The sequence below is a fragment of the Mytilus edulis genome, chromosome 2, assembly GCF_963676685.1.
Source record: "Mytilus edulis chromosome 2, xbMytEdul2.2, whole genome shotgun sequence".
NCBI lineage: Eukaryota > Metazoa > Mollusca > Bivalvia > Mytilida > Mytilidae > Mytilus > Mytilus edulis.
In genome coordinates, this window is record NC_092345.1 from 51,437,886 (window position 1) to 51,454,179 (window position 16,294).

General features: G+C 31.5%; 1 protein-coding gene across 1 annotated transcript; it reads right to left on the reverse strand.

Annotated features, from left to right (window-relative positions):
- Positions 1-8,537: 8,537 nt before the first annotated feature.
- Positions 8,538-12,594, reverse strand: LOC139512395 (neuronal acetylcholine receptor subunit beta-2-like). Its single transcript, XM_071300004.1, has 2 exons — positions 12,482-12,594; positions 8,538-9,920 (listed from the first exon to the last, which is right to left on the reverse strand). Exon 2 carries the CDS (start codon positions 9,892-9,894, stop codon positions 8,686-8,688), a length of 1,209 nt encoding a protein of 402 aa, XP_071156105.1. The 5' UTR covers positions 9,895-9,920; positions 12,482-12,594; the 3' UTR covers positions 8,538-8,685.
- Between the last annotated feature and the right edge of the window lie 3,700 nt (positions 12,595-16,294).

Genomic DNA, 16,294 nt, shown 5'->3' on the forward strand with positions numbered 1-16,294 from the left:
AATGTAAACAAGCGGGATACGTTAAAAATTCAGATTTCTAGATAAGCTATGGACAAAAAACATTACCAAAATCTAATGTTATCTTTTGATTTGTTTGGTGCGATGGATTTACATTGTTGTTAATAAAATAATTGGACATGCGTCAACTGACAATATATATTTGATGAATTACTTATTGATTATTTACAATTTAAAAATCGAAACTAATTGTACTTAATCAAACCCGGTAATTTCTCATTTAAATAGCTTTACATATTATATTTCAGGGCCTTTTATAGTTGACAATGAGGTATGCGTTTAAATCATTGTTGAAGTCCGTATGTGATATAGTTGTTTATTTCTGTGTCATTTAGTGTCCATTGTAGAATAGTTTCGTTTGGAATCAAAACACACCTTCTTATTCCTAAAAATCAAACACCGACTAAATGATAGAGTTATTACATATTGACCGGCTTTGAAACAAACAGTACAAGGATTTGTCATTAACGAAATTAAACAAAACTCTATAAACTTTAAGAAAACGAAACATGAGGATACTAGGAGTTTTTAAGCATGAATAAATGAAATATAATAAGAGGTTTCATGTTCGTTTTTAGTATTTTAAACATACGTATGTATAAATTACTTATACACATCGTGAAACTAAAATTCTGTGGTACACAAAGTTGAATTAACTATAAATAAAAGCATGGTATGTTGATTCTGATCCACATATGGCACCTGTCGTGTTGTTCATGTTAGAAAAAACCGGTATTACGTCTAATTCAGTAGGTCACATTTGTGAAAAGAGAAAGATATTATGGTTACGACATTACAGTCATATCCGCTCTTATCTGAGAAATGGATATTCCATAACGATCAACTATATCATGATGGCGTCTATAAAATTTACAAAAGGAAGATTTCAACACTTGAAACTCTTTGGTCACTCTACTTTTACGGCCATAAGTCTTTGAAAAAATTTGAAAATTTTGAAAAAAGGTATATTTAAACCTTATGTCTGCAACTTCGCATCGCGACACAGCAGCGTCCGAAATCAATTGTACGGTGAAGATACCAGTGGTATAGCAACATTTTTAAAAACGTGTAACAGTTATCTGTTCTCCAAATTTCATTTTTATTTCAAAATTTATTCAATTGTTGTCTAAGAAATACGCGCTGTTGAATTTACATGAATACGTGATATATAGGTCATTAGATTTACACATCAACTAAACTGAAAACGAACGTAACCAGTCACTCTTGCGTTAAGTTAGGTCGTTGTGTGAACGTTCTTAATTATTCAAGATGCAAACATTTATGATGTTTCATTAGTATTTGATACTATACACTAAATATAGACCCAAAACTAAACCATAGTTTTAGGTGACCGCCAACATGTGCTTAACTGTGGAAGGTATATTGCTAATTGTCACTTCGATGTATACATTTAACGCGTCATGTATATCCTGATAAATAAATAAAAAAATATTCAAAGAATTGAGCATCTTTAGCACTCAGTACTCTTATGTTTACGGAACTCATTTTTGTAATTGGTTAGACTTTCACTTACAAAGTAAGCAATATTAAATACTTCAGACTTTATCTAATTTGTCAGTGAGTCGACTGAACTAATACTCTATTTGATGAAGATGATACAGATTCCTACTATAGAAATGCACTGCTTTTCAATAGAAATAATCGCCCTATCAGAGAGAATGAAAATGAAAATGAAGGTATTCTATCATTATTCGACAGTCAAAACGAATTTTACTATGCAAGCAGAAAACTGATTAACAAAACCCTGTTCAGAATCATACACCATTAATGATTATGTCAAAAAGTACATTTTCATGCAAATGAAACTATACTGCAGCTTTTAAATTGCATGCACGCTCTGGTCTTGAAATATTTATGTATTTGAGTAATAATTTCACACTATGGTTGCAGTATGTGCAATATCAACTGGACTGCATATCTTATTCATATATCATAAGTTTATAAAAACAATCATCTTGATAAATTATTTTCATTATGTCATAAATTCTACGACTGTTTATTAATCGTTTTACATTTAAAATGTATGACATATTTAGTGCAAATGGTTTTTCTGTATCTTTACCTTATATACACTGGCTCTAATTCCACAATGAAAGAGTGAGGATGGACGAATCAGTTAAGATTAAGCCAAGAAACTGACTGTAAAATGTGTCCATTGGACACTTTTCGACCCTTGAACGAGGAACTTCAAAAATATTTTAAGATGATTCTAGACCACTCCAGGTTGATGTTAGAAATATACCAAATAAACAGAAATAAAGTTTCTGCAAACAATACAGGTTTTTCGTTAATTAGAAATTAAAAATATGTTTGTAAATTGCAAACAGATCTCGGTGTGAGTGTGTGAACACACTTTATAGTACAAAAGAACATGATTTTGAGAGTAAAGTATTTAAAATGTAGTGTAAAATTTATTCAACAATAAAATATTTGAAGGCCAAATCAAACATTGTCACCCAGTCTTAAATACACAATCTAAACGAATAACAATTACATTTTTTCGCTTGTACAATGCCGTATGCAGGGTTATTTATTTTCACTTATTTGAGTTAAAGGTCCTATCCATTAAGTTACGTAAGTTCACATGCATGATAAAGGGACTAATGATAAGATTGATCCATCACTTTTATGAAAATCAGATCATATATAATTATTTAGTCGTTGCTATTTTAACTAGTTCTGAAAGACTATTGTGAATGTACTTTTATTCGTAGGATACCAATCGTGGTTTCTGGGATTGCATTATCCACACATTTAAGGGGGCTCCTGGGTATAAATAATTTTTTTTTTCTAATATAGGATTTCGCTATATTTTTTCATGAATGAACTTTATCATATACTTAAAAGAAAAATGAAATAAAAAAATGGGGTCACCGTTAAAAAAGATATTTCAAATTTAAGGCCAAAAAATGGCATTTTTGCACCAAAGGGAGATAATTTGGAGCTTTTTCAATTTTTAAAGTCATCTGGGGCCAAACCAAATCATTTTGTTGGGTTGTTTTTTGTACCATATCATAAAGAAACAACTAATAGTGTAATAAATAAAATTTGTAATGAAAAAATAGAGGTTTAATTTTTTGCTAAAATTTTTGTACCCACGAGCCACCTTAAGTGTTGAATGAAATATAACAAATGTTGTCTAAATCAAGACATAGATGGAAAGATTCGCATATAGGTTTGAATAAATTATTCCGACATTGTTTTTTTAATCTTTGAAAATACATCAAAATATAAACAAAATTACTATGACCTTCATTTAAAATATCAGAGAGGGTTTTACCCATTTAATCATTAAAGAAACCTAAACTGACCGATTTTGAATCATAAAGTTTGAGCAAAAGTTAAGTTTTTGACGATAGTCAGATTTCCGAAGATGATATGCCAGATAATATCTCTAAGTGCTCAAAACTCTCATACTAAAAAGAAATTATATTGGGTTTGCATTTTTATATTCATTAGAATTAAATTCTAAAATTCAAAATACATTTGTAGGAATATTTTATGTAACCATTTTCTTTAAGTGTTATGTTTATGATCCAATTAATAATTTCCATCTTTAATGATCAATTATCTGTGGATCTCAGGTTAATAAGGGTCATCACTTCTGATTTCACGTATGCGACATTTAACATGTTTACTTAACAATATCTTGCAATCGAGACCATTTATAAGCAAAGCTCATACCAGAAACCAATCATTTTATTCTGCTCACCCTTCCGGAGCACATGAGATCACAACCAGGTTTTGGTGGGGTTCGTGTTGCTCAGTCTTTAGTTTTCTATGTTTTGTGTTCTATACTAATTTTTGTCTGTTTGTCTTTTTATTTTTACCCATGGCGTATCAGTTTGTTTTTCAATCTATGAGTTTGACTGTCTCTCTTGTATATTTCGTCCCTCTCCTTTTAAATATTTAATGCATGCTGTCATTACGAAAATAATAGAAAATAATAACCTTATTTTACAATGTCACATAAATGAATATAAAACAACAGGTGTTTTTTTCCAGAACACGTTTTCTTTTAGTGACAAGCTGATGGCCCAATTAACACCTTTGATTATAGTACATCTGTTGATCACAGGTTAATAAGTGCCATCACCCTGATTCCACGTATGCAACATTTACATGCTTTAAAATGTTTACTTTGCAATATCCTTCAATATAGACAATTTGTTAGCAAAGATACTATCAGAAAGCAAAATTTATTAAATCTTTAAATCAATGTTGTCATTAATAAAGTAATAAAGTAAGTGATAATAAACACAATATTTGCAATGTCCCACAAATCAATATAAATCAACAGCTTACTTTTAGACACATTATTTTTAAAGGCTTCAAAAGCTTCGCTCGATTTGTTTTGGACAACTAGATTCCACGAGTTGAAGAACCAACGAACATAAAGTTTTTTTTTCTAAAATCATGAAAATGGGTACCCACGAATAACAACATTTTCAAATTATCTTCTTATATCGACGTACCTACTGATGAGCCTTACTTTTGAACTTGTGTAAATAATACTCAGATTAATGTGTTAGAGTCCGCGGATGACCTTAGTCAGGATGTCCCGTGTGGGTTCTTTCTTCTTTGGGTGATTTGAGGGAGGAACATGAAGTTATTACGTTAAAAGGTCATACTTCAATCCATATCTCGTCTTAAATAGCTTTAACTGGTAATTTTGTGTTTTCTGTGTGGTACCTTTCGGCCGAGCTTTTCAAATAAAGCACACACTCGTATCACTTACACTTAACACAAATGATGAAAATGAGGTCAAGGGCATATGAACTCTGGTAGACATAACTATGCACATTGCAATGGTTAATTTATATGTATCGGGCGTCCCACTGTCTATATTACTCTGCTAAGTTCTTATTATTTAATAGCACGGCTTTGTGACGTCAAATACCTTGACCCGGTCTTAAAATAACTTTAACCCGGACATATATTCGACGTCATAACGTTTGAATCGACGTTGATAAATTTGACCCGAAGTTATCAAGTCATTTTCCTGTTGCCGATGAAACTAAGAAAACACTTCCAAAAGACGCAAATAAATATATAGTTCGATAAATCGATTATCAGTTATCTGTATATTGATATTGTAAAATATCAGCTCCTCGACACAATATGAAGGCTTTTTGATCTCGTTCGGTACACATCATATGTATTATTGAGTTAAGCCCTCCAATTGATATTTTATAGTGTGTATTTCTATGTTGTGATATTATACTTTTGTTTCAGAAAAGGAAAAATGTTTGGTACAATTCAAACATTTAATCCCGCTGCAATTGTTTGCACCTGTCTTAAGTCAGGAAACAGATGTTCAGTAGTTGTTGTCTGTTTATGTGGTTCATACGTGTTTATTGTTTTTATATAGATTAGACCGGCAGTATTTCCGTTTGAATGTTGATAAAGGTCGTACCTTGACCTTTAATTGTTTACTTTTATAATTTGTTACTTAGATGGAGAGTTGTCTCATTGCCACGCATACCACATCTTCCTATATCTAAGTCTATTGATTGTTGTATCTTCTAAGAAACAGATTTAACCATACAAAATATAACGTCTGACTGTTGAACCATGAAAATGATGTCAAGGTCAGAAGAAACTGCGGGACATATACATCGTATAATTATTTGAAATATCAAACATAGTTGACCTAGTGAAGTCTGAGAACAAAACATACCATGAAACATAAATATTGTCCAATGAACCATAAACATAAAGTTAAGGTCAGAAGAACCCTGTAATATAGCCGTGCACACCTTCAATCATTCCATACACATATGTATTTAACCTTTTGATTATATTATCTGAGAATGAGATCTTTTGTTGATCAATATGAACCATAGAAATAAGGTCAATGGTGAAACCTGCCGGCAGACATGTACACCTCACAACAATTACATACTCTCAAAATAGTTGACCAACTATTAATAGTAATTATGCCTTGACTAGGAATGCTTAATCTTGAATCATGATCTACATGTATGGAATATGTGCAATGATGTCAAGGTTTGGTTATCACTGTCTGATGGACATGCAGTAATTCCAAAGAACCCATATACCAAATGAAGTTATCGTATTACTCATATATGGGGGGAAAAGTTAAAAAATTCAAATGAAAAAAAAATCATATAGTATTTTTTAGAAGATAGTGATTCGTGAAATTGAGGCCAAGAACTATTATCACGACAGACAGAAAATTCGTAACAAAACACCCAAAAACAATTCAACGACTTTCACATCGATTTCGACATTCAAGATTGGACCAATCAAATATCTTGATTATTTTCATTTTAATTTGATTATGAATGGGAATATTGAATCAAATGTTTGAAAAAGGAAATAGTAAAGTAGGCTTATTGTATGTACATAACATGTCAATTGCAGGCAGTGAGGTCAAATTCAGTATTTAAATACCCGACAAGCTCCGAGATTTATGAAGCGGCCGTTACCAAGCAATTTTCGACTTGAACCTTATACCATATTTTTCAAATCTCGCAAACAAGAAACTTTTTTTTTGTTTATTGGCCTACACTATTTATGTTGGGCTTATATTTAAAAATATAGACCTTTCAAACAGTGTTAAGTATGCACCGTTGACAAAAATTATTACTCAAACTATCCCAGGTAATTTTATGAGGGATAACGTTGTGGTTGTTAAGTCACATTTTTAATCAAAATCTGAGTTGATAGGTTATCCTTATTGTTCCTGTTGTATTGATACCTATGCTATAGTTATTGAACCAAAAAAACAGTATACATCTTTTAATATGCACGGCTCGGTTCTTATTCCTGACCCAAACGACGTAGGTGTTTAGTTTTAAGGGTTATCTTGATAGTGCATATTGAATAAGATATACCGATTTGATTGGTTCATAAACAATCAAATCGGTGTATATTATGCAATCTGCACTGTGATGGCGCCATCAATTTATATGATCGTTATGGAAATTTGCAAATGATTTTTATTCCACGGCTAATGGGATGGTCCTCTTGTATGGTAAAGAAGGGGAAATGCGCTTTCTAGGTAATGTTTGTAATTCTTAAATTGTTTTTCTTAATGTTCAGGTTTTCTCATAAATTGGTACATTATTTGAAAAAATAGGTTATTGTAGATCTTTGATGGTTCTTTTAAATTTATCAACAATTTTATTAAGAAAATGTTTATATAAAGATTATACAAAGTGTATATTGCAAAGTAAACAGGAGAAAAGCGATGATGTAAATTTCTCTAGATTTCCTTACGTCGTAACTACAATACCCTCCCCTCTCATCTCAATCTTTAATCAATCCTAATTCTATCTTACTTTTGAGATATAGTTTTTCAAATGTGACGTAATTTTTAATGCCTTTTCACCATCGTATGTGACGTCATTTTCATAATTTACTGCGTTGAGGCCTGGACTGAGTCGGTTGTGTCTATTCTATGTTATGTATTCGTGTTTGTTTTATGTAATGAGTTAATACTTCAGTTTCATTATGTATATCTGTTATATTCATTTGCTAAAATTTACTGTTTGCAATAGCATTAATTGTTCTAAATAATAAGGATGTTCTTATCCCAAGCATAGAAACATAGCCGTATTTGACACAACCTTTTTCAACTTTTGATCTTCAGTGCTGTACAACTTTGTACTTTTTTTCGCTTTCGATCTTTTACATCTGGGCGTCACTGGTGAGTCTTGTGTGGACGAGGCGCGTTTTTGGCGTATTGAATTTTAAACCTGATGCTTTTTGTTATTCATTAATCATGTGTTTTTTTGTCTAATACGTTCTCCTATTTATTTGTATTGTAGTCCTGTAATATTATGTTGTCATTTCAATGTTATATTCAACATTGCCATTAAAGTGCGAGGTTTGGCATGCCACAAAACCAGGTTCAACCCACCATTTTTTCCTTTAAAAATGTCCTGTACTAAGTCAGGAATATGGCCATTGTTATATTTAAGTTCGTTTCTATGTGTGTTACAATTTAACGTTGCGTCGTTTGTTTTGTCTTATTTTAGAGTGTAAATTGACATTGCGATAAGACGTGTCACGGTACTTGTTTATCCCGAATTCATGTATTTGGTTTTGATGTTATATTTGTTATTCTCGTGGGATTTTGTCTGATGCTTGGTCCGTTTCTGTGTGTGTTACATTGTAGTGTTGTGTCGTTGTTCTCCTCCTCTTATATTTATGCGTTTCCCTCAGTTTTAGTTTGTTACCCCGATTTTGTTTTTTGTCCATGGATTTATGAGTTTGAACAGCGGTATACTACTGTTGCCTTTATTTAGCCATGGCGTTGTCAGTTTTTTTTTCGATTTATGAGTTTGACTGTCCCTCTTGTATCTTTCGTCCCTCTCTTTTACAGAAAGCACAAAGAGATTTTCCAAATAGCATGTGTAAATAATGCATTTTAAAACTTAATTAAAAAAGATGAGTTTGTTCTGGTGCAATTATTTAACAAATCATATTAAAGATGACAAAATAATCACATAAAAAAGACGTCTAAAACATTTGAATATCACAATCTTTAAAGATATTTATTTGTTTTTAAAACGGACCACATAGATTTAAAAATTGTTTAAATGTAGTTCAGTCCATCTAGTCTTGGTTCACGTCTAATCTGAAGATATGATTAAATTCAAATGATTTACTTTTAGGCTAATCAAATACGGGCAATCCAACGATGACATCTATGATATACAAAGCATTGACAATACAAATTACCACAATAATAGATATACCGCATACAAGGTCTATCTCCTTTCCGACATCGGTCCATTTAATTTCCTCTTCGTTTTCCTTTTCATTATACTTTTCCCCTTTTCTCATACAACAACACACTTGACATCGTAGTCGTCTTGATACATTTACAAATCCCCTCATGAATGTAGACACCGGATATCTATCCTCCTGGTGATACAACTTTAAGCTTACAATGACCATCACTACAATTATACCACTAATGCAAACATCGGCAAATAGAAGAAGAGAGATCGATGATATTCGTGGACTTGAAGTTGCAGGCAGATTGTCAAAAGAAATAGTCAAAAAGACTGCGATTGCCAAGAGAACAGTTACAGCATATCCAACTCTTTCTCCACTTTCTGGTGGTAGTAAAAACACAAAAATGTTCAAAATAATCATCACACAAATGGGGAGAATCAGATTTAGAACGAAAAACATGGGATTGCGTTTGAGTGACATTGTAAATGTTAGGAGTTGAAGGTCTTCTCGTTTTGTAACACTTGAACCAATAAGGTCCCATGTTTTTTGTGGATTGTACCACTCCTGCACAACAAAGTCGAAAATCGGTACAACAACTATTTCGTCATTTGTATATCCCCATGGTAATATCTCAAGTTTGCAGATCTGAGTATCAAATGGATACCTTGAAACGTCTGCATTACAGAATACCTCATAATTATCTCCAGTGGTCCATGTAACAACACCATTACTCTGTACTCTTATTACATTTTCGTCTTTATAGATTAACTTTACACCGTCATAGGGATTTCCAAGAACAAAAGATGGTTTCCATATTATATGCTCTTGGAGAGTAAATTGTTCGATTCCGTTTTCTGTGCTATTCCAAGATAGAGTCTGATCAACCCAACTTACATTAAAGTATCCTGTAAAAGTTAGTTTTCCTTTAACTTCATTAAATTCCTGGATATATATTAAATGAAAAAACATATAAATATACACTTTCGATTTATGGTCAAGGACTGGTCGCAAATTTATGTTTTGACCTCCGGTTATATTTTTCAAGAAGGTGTCAAGATTCCTATATGATACCGAAAAACATTCTCTGAAACGGCATAACAGCAGAATCATAAATAATATATATCCACTATTTTTTATCTTCATTTTTCCAACTCAGTCTTGTAGTTTATCTGTCAATTAAAGAATATCTAATTTTGATCAATAACTGAGTTTACAAAACATATTGTGTTTGTTGTGTTGCAACAAGCACAACAGTATATGCATTCTATGCAATATTGTGTTGAAGTATATGATTGTTAGTAATTGATTATACTAGAATATACAGCTGCTACGTAAACATCTAAAAAAGCAATCTGTTATTAAAGGCTTCTGCTTTTAATAAAGAAAAGTGTGTCAATCGATGTCATTTGTCATTGGATTGATATGTTTGATACATTATTGTTTTCCTATTATAGTTTTTTCAAACAATTGTGCCGGATTTATCTTTATTTCAAATAAAGAAATGAATGGCATCAGTAGGTTTTATCCTGTCTAGTATTACAGACACAAATGTTCACTTAGCTTCTCATTGCATATAAGATAAGATAATAACCATCACTGGGAGTTAACTAATTAAAAAGAAAAAGTAAAATCACCAAAATACTGAACTCCGGGGAAAATTAAAAACGGAAAGTCCATAATCAAATGGCAAAATCAAATAATAAAACACATTAAAAGAATGGACAACAACTGTCATATTCCTGACTTGGTACAGGCATCTCAAATCTAATTTCAGTAAACTCTGCGTTGAATAACGATTTCCTTGATAGAACATTCACTATAATTTATATGCCAATTTGGAAGTCGTATCTCAATTTACTTACAAGTGAATAGAATTGCCTGTTTCCATTCTTTGACAAATCCTTAATCTATGAAATATATGGACAGTATTTTTCGCATATACTTTAAAAACCAAGAAAGTGACTACAATATGAGATTAAATGGTAGTCAATATCGGTATAAAACGATACAATTTCAATGTATTTTGATACCTAAAGTTTTGCAAAGTTGACAAGTTTAATTCAGAACTTTCCTTGTTACATATTATATTCCTATCGTCAATTTCCCATTCTCGAGCAATGACCCACTTGTGCAAATATATGGTATTAACGTACCTCAGTTAATAAAACAAATATTAAAGATACAAATTTCACTTCTCACTTTTATCAAACTTGTTTTGGTACGCTTGACGCGCATTTAATCTATATATCTATATAAGACTCGTCAATGGCACTAAAATTAAAACAGTTGGATGGCTAAATCGATACAAACTTAGAAAAGAATTTAAAACCGAATTCCCCCAAAGTTGTACAAAATACGACTGATGCAATCTTACATGGCAACATATAATCAAATTGAGAATGGAAATAGGGATTGTGTCAAAGAGACAGCAACCCGACCAAAGAGCAGACAACTGCCGACGGCTACCAATGAATCTTAAATGCAGCGGGATAGTACAGCACCTGAAAGTGGTCCTCAGCTGGCCCATTAACAAAAATGTATACTAGATCAGTGTTCATGAACGTCATACTTAACTCCGAAGAAACTAAAATTTAAAATCATACCAGACTAACAAAGGCCAGAGGCTCCTGATTTGGGACAGGCGCAAACATGTTGCAGGTTAAATATGTTTTATGAGATCGAAGCATTTTAAATTGATAACTAGTTAATATAAACAAAAAGAACATACTATGATATCTCACGTCAACGCAGGAATGACGACTAATACAGTAGTGATAGCACTCGAGGACGAAATTTTTTATTTGGGTTGACATGGACAGAGTGGATTTGATAACCAATCAAGACTTCATAAATAAACAAAAACTGTAAGAAGGCAATTCATTACAAAGTGGTATTAAAAAGAATAAAAAAAACAGTTTTGCAAAATACGAATAAGGCTCAATATGCTTAGGTAATAGAAAACAAGTATAATTTCGAATTTTTCATATATATATTTCGATATATTCATTACAGTGATATTCAATTAATCAACACAGGAATGCTGACCACTTTGCTCGTGATACCATTGGGGCCTAAACGACAACTAAGCAATTAACAGTTTCTATATATTAATAGTGAGACCATGAAAATTATTTTAATACATCTCAAAATATAATGAAATAAAACTATGTACCCCAACTTATTAATGCAAAAAACAATATAGCATACATATATCGAGGAAACTATTGTCATGTAGTGGTATGTGGAGTTTTGACATATTTCTGAGCGTAAGTGGTATTGAAAATGCATCAGCTATTTGCAAATTAACGTTTATCAAACAACAATCGATTATTAAATCCTAAACACCTCAATTGTAACGAAGGGTTTATATTCAATATGTGGTTATCAAACAACGATGAGTACTCGCAACGGAACCTTATAACATTTGCATAATGGCCGTTTATACACCAATAATGTACTTTTAGTGCAGACAGTGGTGAATCTTTGTCTCACTAGCTTTCATACAACATTTCTTTACTTTTATATAAGATAATAAAACAAAAAACATTTGAGTTCTAGATTCCAGATGCAATGATTGGTCTGCGCTATGATTAAATGTAGTGATGTATACAAATTATAGAACCAGATGAACCTTAAGATTTATACGCATGTACTACACAACTAAATCAACAGTGTCATAACTTTTTTTTAAATATTTCTTATTCTTACTTTTAAGTATGAATAGACTTACCTCTATTGGGTAACTGCTATTTTTCAAATGTATTCGTTATGTTGAAATAGGGAAATTATAACATTATTACACATAAGCTTTTAAATAATTACATAATATGCTATACTATTTCAACAATCATATGTCCACAATATTTAGATCCCATCTTATTAGTGAACAGGTTTTAAATGGAAGTATTGCAAATGAGTAAAGAGTTAACATTATTTGCACTATGATATAATAGAAATATTCAATACAAATGGCATTACGTAAACTACCGTCCCTATCTCAAGGTATATATTCCGATTATATTGATGCATTACAGAGGGATGCATTGACTGCACATAATTGATGGAATCAAATTTATTCTAAAATCAACCTAATCTACTTTTCAAATCTATATATTTAATTATTGAATGCATGATATTTGCATTGACAACAACCTTTAAAGAGAATATTTGTTAATCTAATGCATTTATTATTTGAATTATTAACTACTTAGTCAAAGTTTTGTCTGTAAAAATAAAAAATAATCAATTGTAAAGCGACGAGATGATAATATTCTCATTTTTTATTTAAAAGTTAAAGGTTAAACCTGAAGTAAACCACACTCGAAAGTAAAAGGTATGCTCGATTCAATTCTTTGTTATATCATTATGATATAATCAATTTCAATAAAATATGTCAAAGGCATGCATTTAGATCTCATTGATGTAACTATATCAACAGCTCATACAGTTCATTAAAATATACCAGTAAATCAATTAAATCGATATAAAAGGGATGGAATACGCGAACTTATGAGACTGTGGATTCAATATTATTCGTTGGATACCAATTTTTGTGGATTTCTTGGGTAAAGTTGAACCACGAAATTTAATATTAAACGAATGATAAGTTTCCTTTAGGCTTGTATGCAAACTTTAACTAAACCACGAAGTTAAGTATCCACGAACATATACATTTTCCTTAATCCACGAAAATTGGTACTCACGAAAATAAGCGAATTCACAGTAATGCAAATTGTAAAAAAGGGACGACAGATACTAGAGGAACAGTCAAACTCATAAATCGAAATTAAAGTGACAACGTCATGGCTTAAAATGAAAAAGACAAACAAACAAACAATAACACACACGACACAACATAGAAAACTAAGAAATAAGCGTGTTGCTTATGTGATAACAAATCCGGTAAATAGTCTAATTCGGTAGGTCACATTCGTGAAAGGGAAGGGGGTTGTAGTTTCGACGAAAGGAACATATCCGTTATCATTTGTTAAACGGTTATTCCATAACGGTCAACCAACTCGTGATGGCGTCCGTAAAATTTACGAAGAAAAGGTTTCAATCTAACCATTTGGAACTCTTGGTTTAATAGCTTCCTTGTGAGCAGCAACCCTCTATCAAGAAAATCATTGTAGGAAATGCAAGCACGGGAATATCGTATCAATTGGGATATATATACCCCGTATGCAGGTGCTGCTGGAATGTTGCTACTAAGAAATAGAAATCTCGTAATTGGAAAGCTAAAATCATTTCTTTTGTTGTAAAGTTTTGTTTTCAACCGACCCTCATTGTCAATTTCTAGATGATTAAAAAACGTGATTTCATCTATATTCATCCCCTAAAAATTATATGACGCTGACGAACAAGCCAGTATTTGTTTTATGTTGTCTTCAAATACTGCTAAAACTAGTCAGTTAGTGAATTTCGTATTATATCAAAACAATTTGAATCTTTGAGTGCCTATTACAAATTGTTCTCTAGAAATTTCCATGTATAACCCTTGATAACAGATTGATTGGTATAAGTTGGTGATTAAACGGAATCGAGCGCTCCAATACAATAATAAAATAAACAGATAAGTGTCCATATTTATAGATTTTCCGAAACGCACAACTGTACATAGTCATTTTCCTCCATGTACTAAGTATATGACGAGTCATTCATTCAAAATATAACTTTAAGACTTTTGCAACTGTTACGAACTTGTCATAAACAGCTTTAATGATGTTATCGTTTTCAGCATTACTATCACTATCAATTTTGAACAGTTCTTGTTCCCATTTAAGTTTGAATATTATATTTTGTCTATAAATTAATTGGGGTTTATTTATTCGGAGGCATACCCTGAACACATAATGTGTACAGCCTGGCCCAAGACAGGAGCCTGTACTAAGGTGGTTCATGTCTGTCATATTTGTTTTTCGCAAACTAATTTGTCATAAATTAGGCAGATCATTTTCTCAGTTGAAATAGATTCATATTTTTCATTAAGGAGCCATTTATAGCCAACAATACGGTATGGTTCTTCTCATTGTTGAAGGATTTATCATTTTTTTTAGGATTTGTCTGCACTTAATTTAGTAAAAGGTGTGTAGTTAGCTTGAAGATGAACCCTAAGGATCATAGCACGTACTACAGGTGTACTTATTCCATATCATAATACGTCACATCCAGTTGCATACGAAAAAGGGTCGAAAACATTAGTCCCTTGAATTTGACAGTTGTAGGATATTTATCCTACATTTCATTGCAGTAAAAAGTCGTATATCTTGGGTGTTTCAACACACCACCTATTTTTTATTTGGTGTTTCTATAGAATATTTTGGAAACTTGAGGTTACATAGTTACTAAAGCTTGTACACAGAAAGAAAAAGGATAAAAATTTGATTGGTTATCTTCTAGTGATGGTATTTTTTTTAAAAAGGCAATGAAACATTAAGGGAATTTGTTTTCTATGGTAATGCACAGAATAAAACGTTACTCATGCCAAAAACATATTTCTTTATTTGAAACAAAGAACAATTCCTGTCATTTTTTAAATATACAGTTAAAAACTATTTTGGGAAATAAATGGTGGTAATTCACTCACACAACAAAATCGTTAAGATTTTTTTTTTAATTTAAGACTGCACTTATCTTTAATGCGTTAATGTTAATTTCAAATTGTTATCTTTATTTTGAAAGTGGTAAATAAACATTATTTCAAATAAGCTTTTACATATCTACATAAAATGCTACACTCTTTCAACAATCATATGTCCACCATATTGAAATCCCATCTGATAAGAGAACAAGTTTTAAATGCAAGTATTGAAAAATGAATAAGGGTTAACATTATTTTCACAATGGTATTATAAAGATATTCAATGAAATTTCATTACTTGACATAACAAACCTATATGCATGTTTATCTTCCTATTGTATTATTCCATTACGGAGGATATTGTTTTTAAATTGAATAGAGTCGAATTTATTCTAAAATTAACCGAATCTGCTTTTTAAATTTTAACATAATAATATTATTTCATTTTTAAATGTATGGTGATTGTCATGACAGGAAACTTTAAACGGAATAATTACTTGTAATCAAATGCACTCATTATTTCTGTGCCATTTCTCTCGAGTTCTTCTCAAATGTCGAATTATTAACCTTTTAGTCAAAGTAAGGGCTGAAAAAAAAATGATGACTTCTGATTTCTGAAATGGTTCCTTTGGAGAGGTGTTACAAATCGTTTATATGAAATGGTTGACGTTTAATTTAGAGTATTGCATTGTAGTGTTGTTGCGAAGAATTGGTTTAGTGTTATGTCCAACCTTTGCTGGAAGGAGAATTCTATATTGTCTGTTCTGTGCATGCAATCGTTTGTCCGTCTCATATTTTTTTTTAGCAATAAGATGTATTCACCAAATAAGGGTTTGTCTTGGATTAAGTTGTTTAATGAACAATAATATTTCATACTATGAGGGTTGCACGATATGTAAGCTTATATAACATGTTTACCTGTCATTCCAATTTAAGGAAAAAAAACGACGTTGTACAATCCCT